Raw genomic sequence first — 12,839 nt, 5'->3', positions numbered from 1 at the left:
TATATATATATATATATATATATCACACACATCACATATTATAATAATATTTTCCAAACCATTAAAGGTAGAGGTGCACAAATCGGTTTTTTTGAAAAAACCGGTTCGGTTATTAACCGGACCGGTTTTTTTTATCCAGAAAAAAACCGGTTCGGTTAATAACCGGACCGGTTATTAACCGGTTTTTGTCAATGAAAACTCAAACCGGCCAAACCGGTTTGGACCGGTTTAGAAACCGGTTAGAACCGGTTATTAAACCGGTTTTTTTACAACCGGTTTTTAATAACCGGTCTAACCGGTTAACCGGTTTTTTATTTTTTTTTTTTTTTATTTTTTTTTTTTTGCTTTAGGGTTTAGGGTTTAGGGTTTCGTTGTTAGCATTCTTTGCTTGGAAGATTAAAAACACATAACTTTCATTTATAGCTTTTACATTAAAAATACAAACATTAAATCGTTATCGCATATTCGTAACTCAAAAATACAAACATTAAAGAATGCTTAGACACGATTACATTAACAAGTTGATGTTTGTTACTCATTTTCTTCGCTACCCGATCCCGAGCTATTCCTTAGGTAATCGTCGTACGCGGCTTCTTCATCGGTCATTGGTTGAGTGTGTCCTTGATTGACCTCGTCTTCATACAAGGCCGCCTCATACTCCATTTCCCCCTCGAGTGAGCGTTGATGTTGTGCCCTATCTAAAGAGTCCAAGTAATCCTTGTAGCAAATCGACATCTCTACAGCTGGTGGAGTGAGTCGAGTCCTCCTAATCGATATAACCCTGCCAGAAACAGAAAAAGCAGACTCCGAAGCTACCGTGGAAGCTTGGACCGTTAGTAAATCTTTGGCCATGGCGGCGAGGATCGGAAACTCATCCTCCTTACCTCTCCACCAAGCCAGCATATCAAGACTTCTAAATTCATCCGGAGTCATGTGTTTCACAAAGTTGGTACCACCATACCTTCCAAGTTCACTGCTTGGGGTGTTTACCCTTTGACGTTTACCGGCGTCTTCCCAAATCATGTAGTACATCCCCATTTCAAGGTCGGTTTGGGATTGGGATTGGGCAACAGCTCTTAACGAGTCATGAATTTGGGAAGACGACCCGTGTTTTGTAAGGTAAACATCATACATGTTTGCCAAGGTGGTGTTGAAAGCATTCTTTAAAGTTTGGTTATAATGGGGGTTTTGATCGTCGTTTAACTCTAGCTCATCACAAATTTTTTCTATTAAAGCTTCAACACCACCAACATTGATGCAAGGGTTTAACGCAGCCGCACAGGTCAAAACAGCGGGTAGTTGTTGAAAATATTTTCTAAATTTTTCTTTCATTTTTGCACCCATATCAAAATAAGGTGCACCCCTACAATGAATTTCAGTCAACTTTGTGCACATGACAGCAATTTTTGGTAAAGCAATGGGGCTTGTTGGATAGTAAACCCCGGATAAACTAGTTGTGCAAGATTTAAAAATTTGAAGAACCTCCGTAACGATCTCAATCAATAACCAGTTTCTAGGATCGTACGGTGCACATTTACCCCTATTTGACAAAATTTGATGAAACGCAATTAACGATTGTTTTTGTTGGATGGCTTTCTCAAACATTTCACAAGTCGAGTTCCATCTTGTTGGACAATCCCAATTAGGCCCCAACCATTGACAGTTAGCTTCTTCACAAAATTTTTTGTATCTTGAAAATGTTGAATTGTTGCTAAAAACATCTCGTAACATTCTTTTAAAATTGTTTCTTTGCGTTTCGATCACGTTTAACCCATCTTGCACGGCCAAGTTGATAATATGTGCAATGCATCGGCTATGAAAAAACGCTCCATCACAGATAGGTTTATACTTTAATTTTAAATGGCCAACCGCGGCCGTATTGTTGGACGCGTTATCAAACGATATTGAAAAGATTTTATCTTCAATCTTGTATTGTCGAATGACTTTATCCAAGAGTTTAAAAATATTTCTACCCGTGTGCGGGTAATCAAACAATTGAAACGCAACGGTTCGTTTCATCATTTGCCACGACCGGGGGTCAACCCAATGAGCCGTCACACAAATGTATGAGTCGGGCGAACCATTAGGTACCGACCACACATCCGTTGTTAAGTTCACACCAGTTTGTAAGTTTGAAAAGTATGAAATTAGTTCGGATTTAGCGTTTTTCCATGCTTTAAGACAATCTCTTCTAAGGGTCGAACGACTTACGTGTTGGTAGCGTGGTTGAACATACTTTTGCATCATCTCCGTGAATTGAGGGTTGTCGAAGTGGTTGAAAGGAAGTGATTGTTGAATCACAAAGTTGCCAAACTGTTGACGTACCGCTTCAAGGTCGTACGTAAACACCGTTCCTTGATTCGTCATCTCCGGCTGCGAACTACTTCCGGATTCGTCCTTCAAGACCTTGCAAGAGGGCTTTTCTACATGAGCTCTTAAACTGGAGTTTGCTTCTTTGTTATAAAACTTCAAACAATGTTTGCATCTAGCTTTTTGGGTTCCGTTAGACATTTCGCATAGGTCGAAATGTTGCCAAATATCTTGGTTTCGTTTCGTGGGGATGACCCGAACGACGGTTTCTCCCGTGTTCGAGGCACCCATGTTGACCGATGAAGCAGCACTTTGGGAGGCCATGATAATCGACTACGAATTAAGAGTGGTATACTCGAGTATGAAATAAACGACTACGAAAGAAGAGCGTTTGGAGTTGTATAATCGCGTATGAAATAAACGTTTAGAGCGTTTGGAGTTGTATAATCAAGTGTGATCTAACCAATACCCAACCAAAACTATATATAGATGTTTGTGGGGGTAAAATGGTAAAAAAACAAAAAAAAAAACGGCTAAAAAACGGTCAAAAAAAAAAAAAAAACGGCTATAAAGCCGTTTGGTAACGTTCGAAAACCGGTTTAACCGGTTAACCGGTTATTAAAAAACCGGTTAACCGGTTTTTTTTATAACGGTAATAAACCGGTTATTTTAAAAACCGGTTAACCGGTTTTTTAATAACCGGTTATTAAAAAGAACCGGTTATAAAAAAAAACCGGTTATAAAACCGGTTTTGGCTCCAAAACGTATAACCGATACGTAAACCGGTTACGTAAACCGGTCAAACCGGTTTTTAAAAAAACCGGTTTTTAAAAAACCGGTTTCCGGTTGAACCGGCCAAACCGGTTCCGTAACCGGTTTTTTTGAACACCTCTAATTAAAGGTGACACGCAGTTGTCACGCCCCCTACCTCCCACACATTTTGCCTTTTTTTAGTCCTGGGGTGGTGTTTCACCTCTTTGTCGCCCTCGTCGTCCCATCTCCTCGCTCACTACACATGACATAACACCCGATGTGTTTAAAAGTCAGGGTCCACCCACTATTAACCAATCAAAATTTTTTGCTTTTTGTTATACCAGTAGTATATAGTTAAATCTTACTATTAATTCATCTATAACACTTGCTAAATCATAAATGGTTGAATAAAAAGCCTAGTACCACATTATTGGTTTCACTTTCAACTTGGTTAAATGTGGAGGCACATCTTCACTTTCTACTTGTTTTCGTGTTATTTTTATTTTATATACAAATATTTTCATATTTTATTAACAATAATAATAACAAAAAATTAAAAAAAAATTGTATTTAAAAAACAATACATGATATTAATTAAAAACATACTCAAATAGTAGAAAAGCTAATATTATTAACATACTTAAACCGTAGACAAACAAGTATTATAGATAAGAAATAAAATACAACTCAAGTTGGTTAGGATCTTTACGTTTAATAGTTTACCTTCCTTTCAAGAGCCGACCCTTCAAGGTGATCGATGTTTAATGTTGTTAAGAATCTTCGTCTTTAACTTTGCGACTCTTTCAAGAGCTGACATTTCGACGTAATTGATGAGGATTGTTAGCCTTCAACTTTGTAACCCCTTCAAGAGCTCATTACTTTGAGTTTTTTTATATTCTATGTTCTCTTATATGGTGACCAAACTTTTCAAGCGGACGTTGTGGTTTGTTTGGTTCTTCAATCAATATTCTTGTTGAGATCCATGAAACAACGGGCATTTGAATCAGGTGTTTTTGACGTTCTTTTTTTTGTTCTTAAATGTAACTTGGGAACACAACAATCTCATTTCCCTTCTATTCTTTTCCTTTCTTTTCTTAAGTGAAACCCGAAAATACAACGTTAAGAAATGGAGGGGAAAGAGAGGAAGAGGGGACATGGATGAGGTTATTATCATCATCACTTTTATAGACATAAATGTTATTCACTTAACGGTAAAAAAAATTTGGTATTAAGGAAGTGATTGAAAATGACACTCAGGATAGTCAAACAAATATTTATGTTACAAACTATAAGAACAAAAACGATAATTTACTATGGTTGTTTTTAATAGTATGAATTAGCATTTTCTTCAAAAAATAACAATAAAAAAAAAAAAAAAGCTAGTCAATTAGTCCAACAATGATCCAAAATTGTAGCCTAATGATATGAGCCTTGGATTTTTCAATGGAGACTTAAGTTTGAATCTTACTTGTGTCACTCACTCACTTTGGGTGGAAATTGGCAATGAAGTATTTGAGCTCGTCCCACCGTGTGTTACGTCAGAGAATTCTGCTCTTGTGGTGGCCCAACGACTGTAGTGGCAGTCGACGGTATGGACCATATGGTTTTCCGGGAGAACATCCAAACCAAACTCTGAAAGTTAACGTGGGTCCAGTTAAAACACACATAGTCCGACCAAAATGAGGTAACAAAGCTATCCAAGTTTGAAAAGTATCATAGCCTAAATACTTATAAAAAATTAGTCAAGGGCACCTAAACATACGGATCAAGCCAATCCAAAGCCAATAAACCCAAGGAGTGTTCAAATTACTTAAAAGTCCTTAAAAAGTCAACTCACCGGATCTCATAATCTCTGCCTGTCTACAATGCAGCGGTCGTCGCGAGTCTCCGGCGACCATCCACCGCCACATAATAATAATAATATTAATTATTATTATAATTATACAGAAGCCAGCGGTGAAGAATTAGAATTAGAATTAGAATTAGAATTACCGACTTATAATCCAAAGTCATACATAGCTACCAAACGACTTAACCAGATCAGATCTGCTGAGTCAGCCATCCACGTCATCCCTGTTTTGTTGGTTATCTGTGCCATCATCCTCTGGTTCTTCTCAGAACCTACAGGTAATTATTATTATAATTTGATTTATTATTATTATTATTATTATTATTACTTGTACATTCATTTGAAATGAAAATTAAGAGAAAGGAGGTTAGTTTGGCGAAACGGACGGGTTGGATCGGGTTTGGTAAGCGAAGCTTGAACGAGTTCGTTTGGGGGCGGACTCAAAAATGTATTAAAAAACTCATAAACGAGGGGGGGCGGGCTCAACTTTTCGGTCGAAAACGAGGAAATTTACACTACTGCGAAAAAAACAAGGGGGCGGGCGGAGTTGGAAGGCGAGTCAAATGGGTTCGGTTTAAAATGGGTAGTAAATGGGGTGCAAACGAGCCTGAGCCCGGTCGAGCTCGGCTCGTTTAACTTACACTGAGCTCAAGCTCGAGCTCGGCTCATGAGTAGATTTTCAAGCTTGAGCTCGGCTCTTTAACTATTTGTTAATTAATATCTATTTATAATTATTTTTTTAATTTTTTTCAATTAATTTTATGTATAAAATAATATATATTATTTAGTTATTTTTTCATAACATTATATTTATATATATTAATTAATAGTTATTAAAGATATATATTAAAAAAGTTATATAAATGACAGACTCGTTTAGGTTCGCAAGCTGGCTTGAGCTCGGAAAGTGAAGCTCGAGCTTGCTTTTAGGCCCTGGCTCTATTGAGTTTTTTCGCGAGCTGATCTCGAGTAGCTCGCAAGCAGCTCGGCTCGTTTGCACTACCAGGGTAGTTTTAAAATGTATCAATTTGGCAACGAAGCCAACGATGATATACATAAACTAAAATGTTTGAAGATTAACTAAGGTTTCAACTTTTAACTTTCAATGTTAGTTTTATTTAAGTTTACTGATTTATCAGCCTAATTAAGTGTTGTTATGGACTGAAACAATGATTCGGGGCTTGTCATATAGGCCATAGATTTGGGGTTTATAGACAGACCAAATCGACTCTCTTACCTGTTACGGCCCAAACAGGAGAACTCAATCCAAAAGACTAGTCTAATGGGCGACCAAATATCATATCTTGCAATAATTTCAGTCCATCACAAGTCGACCCTCCTTAAGGGCCAACGTCCTCGTTGGTCACGGTTGGCCTACCCACCACTCCGAGTTTGGCTTTGATATCATTGTTATAGCCTAACAAGATACTTCAACCCCAAAGACTAGTTAGCCCGTTAGGTCTATAAACTCCACATTTATTGCTCATACAACTGATGTAGGACAAGTCCCATCATTACACAGGTAAATTATTAAAGTTTGATTCTTATTGTTGGCACAGGGTCGACGATGCATTAACACATAGTTGCAGGCAGCATGATCTTCGCTTAAACAAGTTGATACACACTTATTTTCAGAATTCGTTTATACACATTACATCCTGTTAATTCGACTTCTAAGTCCGCTTTCTTGTTTAGCGTATTATATACAGGTGAATTCGTCACTTCGTCTGATACGATATTTTCCTTGGTGGTTATTTGTGTTGTACTCTACTTTGAAAGGATGTATGGTACGATAAAACATATACATAAGTAGATATTTTCTTAGTTTCTTATTATTATTTGATGTAATATTTGATACCCGGATAAAAGTATATGCAGTTATGCATAGAGTTGCAAAAAAAAACCCGAACCTGGAACCGGACCTAAAATAAAAACTCGAAACCGGTTTTTTTATACCCGGATTTTTAATACCCGAACCTGACCCTACCCGTAGGGTACGAATATGGTTTGCATATCGGTACTAAAACCCGAACCCGAACCCGAACCAGACGTCGAAAACCCGAACCCGAACCGGTTGTCGAAAACCCGAACCGGGTTTTTCCAATACCCGAAATCGGGTATTTCAAATACCCGACCTATACCCGAAAAATACATTAAAAATACCCGAAAAATACCCATAAAAGTGCAACCTTAAAAAAAATTCAATATAAACCCGAAATATACCCGCAAAAAAGCCCGAAATATCTCGAAAACAAGGTCTTTTCAATACCCGAAAATAAGGTATTAAAATACCCGGTTTTAGAATATTTGGTTCTATACCCGACTCGAACCTGATGCATAGGGTATGGTTTTTAGAGACAATACCCATACCCGAATTGGGTATTACCAATACCTAATTTTCCAATACCCGGTCATACCCAAACCCTGTGTCATACCCGGAACCAGGTATTTGAAAAACCCGATTTGTGCACCTCTAGACTCTAGTTATGCACAATCTATATACTATATATAAAGCATGAGTTAGGGACCTCTTAAATTTTAAGAGGTACCAATCTCATTGCTTTATATACAACCCATAATGCATACAAAATGTGAATATTAAGGGTAGTTAAGTCTTTCCCCACAAATACAAATGTTAGGAAACTTTCATTTAATTCAAATATACTTACAACTTTGGTCCCTCAACTTCACTACTTTTATGTAAAATTTAATCATAGTTACACATATGCCCTTAATTCAAAACTAACTACTTCACGATTTTTTAACGGTCATAACTTTTTCACACGTTAATATTTAAAAAAAAATCATCATAAAAACGAGCATTTTATCCTCTTTAATTTGAGTATGATATTGATATAGTTTTTTAGTTTTAAAAAGTTAACATGTTACGCGCTTACCATTTAGAACCGGGTAACATGTCGAGTCGGACGTGCTTGAGTCATTTGTAAAAGTACATAAGGGTCGAAATGAGTCGATACAAAAATATGGTTAATTTGGTTCGGGTTCGAGTAGAAAAGGGCTAGGTTAGAATGTTGTCGAGTCGGAACGGGTTTGGGGCCAAATCGACAGTTATCAAAGAACTCTATTCAGTAGCAAACTCAATAGTTATCAAAGTTCTAAGAACCTATTACAAGACAATAAAGTTATCGATCTTTAGTGCGTCACCACCGAACTTCAAAGACTTTCAGTAGCAATCGGTCTTCAGTAACTAAGTTGCTACCAAACAATAGCAACTTGCTACTTATGTATAATAACATTTTAATCTCCAAAGGGCCTCTAAGGACGTTACAAGACGCAAAATAATTTAAGAAAATCTTCCACTAGAATACTTTTATAATTAAAGTAATTGCCGTGACAATAATAAAGTTTAAAATAATAACCAATCTTAAGATTTCGTTCTAAAAATCTAATTTATACCCAATAACTTTGTATTTCAAAATCTAAATGAGGATCTATGCAGTATGCACCATGGTGCATGTTTTGGGCACGGACTCATGGCAAAAGATACCACAAGTCCCGTCTTTTCCCATAACTGGTGAAGGCGTATTCGTTAATGGATGTTTGCATTGGTTAATTAGTGATGAATATGATGATTATCGAGATGCTTACTTAGGAAGGACAATAATAACGTTCGATATGGCTAAGGAGGAATTTCGAGTCATTAATCCTCTAAAAATACCTTCCGGTTTGGTTAAGGAGCGGTTGGTTGATTTACATGGCGAAGTTGGATATGTGTATCATGTTGTTAACCGGAGGGTGGAGGTGTGGATGTTGAAGGCGGATAGAGGGTGGGTGATGCATTGTGAGTTCGGTCATAAACCGCCTCTTCGTTTATGTGGTTTAATAAAGGTTTTAGGGGTTTGGAATGAAAACGAGGATGTGTAGAGATGGATGATTCAAAGCATATGTTTGTTTACAACTTGAAAAATGACTTTTTGTATGAAGTCGACTTTGATTGTTGGGAAGAGAAACCTAATACTGATACTGATACTGATACGGATATAAGATTGTATCAAAGTAGTTTGTTTTCAACTCGTTATTCAATCAAAAACTGATACGAGAAAATGTGACACAATAACCTTTGGTCCAGTTTATTTGTTAATTTTTTGGTAGAACAAAAGTTTGTTTTTTGGTTCAGTTTTATTTTCATTCCCTTAAGCTCTTATATTATTTTGACGTTTGTGTGTTTAATAAAAGTTTTATGTTTTTACTCGTTATTGTTTGGAATGATCTAAACTAGTTTTATTCCTGTCCGGTGGACGACAGGAATTTTGATTACTAAATCCGACTATAATAAATGTTTTGGCAACATGGAAAGTTAGATGAATCGAGTTAGGCGAAGACTGTTTGCTAGGTATATCACCAAACTAATTAAACAAGTAGAAGGATTAGATGCATGGTGTATGCATAACGCATATATGCACCATGCATGTATATATATTTAAATGTCCTGTCAACAAATACACCAACGCGACATGGCGGTTCCTAAGGTGCAAATAGACTCTATACTAATGGTGACGCCTTTGAGGCCGAGTGAGCGCAAGTCTCAAAGTGTTAGGGTGACAAAAGATGTGAGAAGCGCAGTTTTCTCAAGGCGGTTTCATGTCATTGTGTACTATAATAAGGCAACGGAAAATGATTCAGGATGGATCACTGGAGGTTGGATGAAGGAGAGCATGGGGCGGGCCTTGGTGGACTGCCCCATGCTCAGTGGGAGACCTGATGCATGCAACTAATGATGATGATCATCATCACGAGTTCATGGAGATTGTATCCAATGACTGCGGTGTTAGGCTTTACGAGGCCAGGGTTTTGAGTATGAGTTTGATGGAAGTAGTAGATGTGAGGATGAATAACGAGCTCGTCGCTTGGGAAGACATTGACCAACAAGACCCTCAATTCTCTCCACTCTTTTACGTTCAAGTAATTTTCGAATATAACCGTTTTTTCACAATTCTTTGCCTTCATAACACGAAGAGTTATTTGCCATTTTCGAATATGAGATTTGACCAACTTCGCAACTTTAGTACCTTTTTTTAAATTTTTTGCAAATCAATACACGCTGTTTCCAAAATCATGCTATTTTAATACTTTTCATTAACCCCGTTTATTTTTCTCGTTAAGTCAGGGGTAAAATAGTAAAAAAAAATTGAAATTGATTTGACAAAGTTGTATAAAAGTCTGACATGAGGTGTAGCAACTTGTGTATTAGTTGCTGGTAAGAGTTCAAACGGGGAAAAACAAAGTTACTATTTTACCCTTGACATAACGAGAAAAAGTAGAATGATTCTGGAATAGAATAGAATGATTCTGGAAACGCTGGGTGTTGATTTGCAAGGCATTTAAAAAAGGTACTAAAGCTGCATAGCTGGCCAAACCTCAAGTACAAAAATGACAATTAACTCTAACAGAAAATTTATGGGTTTGAATTTAGTTTTAAGCGTATTTGAGTTAGTTTATGGTCGAACCTGCGAACATATTTAGCTCAATGTGTTGTGCTCGAGTTGAAATGTGGGTTGACCTGTTTATTTTCTAAATAAATGTGTGTTTTTTTGTTAAAACGACTGGGTATTTTATGTAAAAATGTTAAAAGATATAGAAGAAATGAAATATCCGGTTTTGTAGTTTAAACGTAGTAATTTCATATTAACTTTTTTATAAATCTATAATTATAAAGTAGGGTGAGGATACTCTACAATAATTGTTTAACGTACGATAGGTACGCGACACGCTCAAAGGCAAAGATACTAAAATGCTCAGCCAAAAACCTAAAACGCTCAAAAACGGTTTTCGTGAAGAAAGGTAAAAAATTGATCGATTAACGATCAAAAACTGTTTATTTCGGTGAACCAATGATTAATTGGATATGTATTGACGATTTCGAGATCTTGTGACGTGATTTCATGGATCGATTTCAGTAATATAAGTATTTGTACCTAATGTACGTTTAGCAATTATTGTATTCTATCTTTTCTCTATAAAGTTTCGGGTTACACGAATCATATGTATTGGTTTATGCATGCAGGTCACTAACTTCAAGTGTGGAGGATACTCTATTGGCTTTAGCTGCAGTCTTCTTGTTATTGATCCCTTCACATTTACAACCTTCCTCAAACAATGGGCAAACATTCACAATTCTATACTCTCTAAACACCAAATCCCGAAACTATCCTTGTTTTATCTCCCTAATTTCCAAAACACCGCCAACCCGGATTCAACAACAACTTCATTAACCGGTCAAGACAAGGGCGTAAGTGTCGTATTCAAAGCCAAACCATTATCATCATCGGTAAACTTTAGTTTAGACGCTGCATTATGCATCGAGGAAGTGGAAAGCAAGCACGGAAAATTATTAGATAACGGATCAAAGTACATTATGATTGTTAAACGAGCCTCGGGTGAAACAAAGGCCGAAACATTTGTGATACAAAAACAAGGGACAAAACAAGAACAAATGGGACGATTGGTTTGCGAAAATTGGGATGGTTTACTTAAGGATGATGATATGATTCTTGAAAATATTAAGATGTCTGCTTGTGTGAGTTACTGGATTAGTTAAGTGTTTGATGAAGGACTTGTGATGGTAATTGATGGGGGTAAAACAGGAATGCTAGCCACTTTTATTGTCACCTTTGCCTAGTGATATAATATGCATTTTAAGTTTGTTTAAAGGCTTCTATAATCTATGTGATATGGTAGTATGGTACCCTTGAATGTTATGAATACTTTATTTATAAGAGTATTTGTTTGTATTCTATAATTACTAATACTTAGTTTATATGTTACTTGATAGTTTATGTACATGTATTAATTCATTCTTTTCTTAATGGGTACATGCACCAATCGGCCGGTGTGCCGGTGGTTGAGTGTTATATGCCTTATGTCAAAGGCTTGATGCAAAACTACTATCGAGTCGGGGGTCTCACCAGAAGCAGTCTCTCTATTCTTATGAGGTAGAGGTAAGGATGTCTACGTCTTACCCTCCTCAGACCCTACCATAACTTTGCTATTGGTGGGATTTACTGAGTACGATGATGATTTTCTTAATGGGCACAATACCGTCTAGTAGCCAAACACAGCTAATGTTCATGGCTCATGAAAAAAAAAATAACTGGGCTTGCAAGATATTTTGTTACCCTGCAAAGTAAATAGTGAGAACCTAATTTACATACAAAAAGACAATCCATATAATACTTTGAAAAAAATAGCAAAATAAAATTAAGGTGATGCCATATACAACAGGGCTTCAATTACATTTGCAGCCTGGAGAGCGGTAGGACTGTTTAGAAAGCTCGTGGCTTGAAACTCTTCAGAGACTTGCTTGAAAATAGTTAAAAGAAAAAATTAGTCAAGATTTACTTGGTTTGGAACCAAGCCGAGCTGAGGGTGAATCAGTTGTTAGCTTGGCTTGATCTGAACTTATTTTGTATATGGTTGAACTTGATTGTGACTTTTAGTTTTTAAATATTTTAAATGGTCGCTTAAACTATTGAACTTGAAATGTTTATCTTACATTTTCTTGTTAAAACCCAGCCGAAGTCAAGTTCAAATTTTCAGGTCAGTCCGGCTAGAGATGTACGAAACCGGTTTGGTCAGCGAATGGTCAAAATCGGTTTTCCTCATACCGGTTTAGAAGCAAGATAGGCCGACCTGGTTACGTCGGTTCGGTTCAGTTTATTAACTGGTTTTAACCAATTTTAAACCGGTTTGGTTTTAAAACCGGTTTGGTATATCTTAAGGAGAACCGGTCCTGAAACAGGCGGTTTGGGTGAAACCGGTTTTAAACCCAAACCGGTTTTTTGTACACCTCTAGGTCCGGCTCGACTCATATTCATTAAAACAAACCGGAAGAATAACAAATGGGCCGGTTCAAGTTAATCTCAAGAGTCAAAACTCAAAACCCCAACCCCAAATCATTTTACATTTC

General features: G+C 36.9%; 1 protein-coding gene and 1 long non-coding RNA gene across 2 annotated transcripts; both read left to right on the top strand.

The window, feature by feature from the left end:
• Positions 1-4,869: 4,869 nt before the first annotated feature.
• Positions 4,870-6,736, top strand: LOC143589243 (uncharacterized). The gene is made up of 2 exons (XR_013145237.1): positions 4,870-5,190; positions 6,472-6,736. It is a non-coding gene; the product is annotated as an uncharacterized LOC143589243 (long non-coding RNA).
• A 2,937-nt stretch (positions 6,737-9,673) lies between these two features.
• Positions 9,674-11,471, top strand: LOC143589247 (uncharacterized). The gene is made up of 2 exons (XM_077070072.1): positions 9,674-9,835; positions 10,938-11,471. Exons 1-2 carry the CDS (start codon positions 9,674-9,676, stop codon positions 11,469-11,471), a joined length of 696 nt encoding a protein of 231 aa, XP_076926187.1.
• Positions 11,472-12,839: the final 1,368 nt, after the last annotated feature.

The sequence above is a fragment of the Bidens hawaiensis genome, unplaced genomic scaffold (assembly GCF_021521415.1).
Source record: "Bidens hawaiensis isolate Kalapana, Puna unplaced genomic scaffold, B.hawaiensis_p1.1 tig00037285_1, whole genome shotgun sequence".
NCBI lineage: Eukaryota > Viridiplantae > Streptophyta > Magnoliopsida > Asterales > Asteraceae > Bidens > Bidens hawaiensis.
The sequence above is the reverse complement of the archived record's forward strand: the minus strand, read 5'-3'. Positions and strand labels throughout refer to the sequence as shown.

What these genes read in the sequence shown, in the direction of transcription:
- LOC143589247 (XM_077070072.1), top strand. Translation starts at nt 9,674, where the DNA reads ATGGAGATTGTATCCAATGACTGCGGTGTTAGGCTTTACGAGGCCAGG. An exon ending in CTCCACTCTTTTACGTTCAA is followed by an intron (nt 9,836 to 10,937) that starts GTAATTTTCGAA and finishes TTATGCATGCAG; the next exon opens with GTCACTAACTTCAAGTGTGG.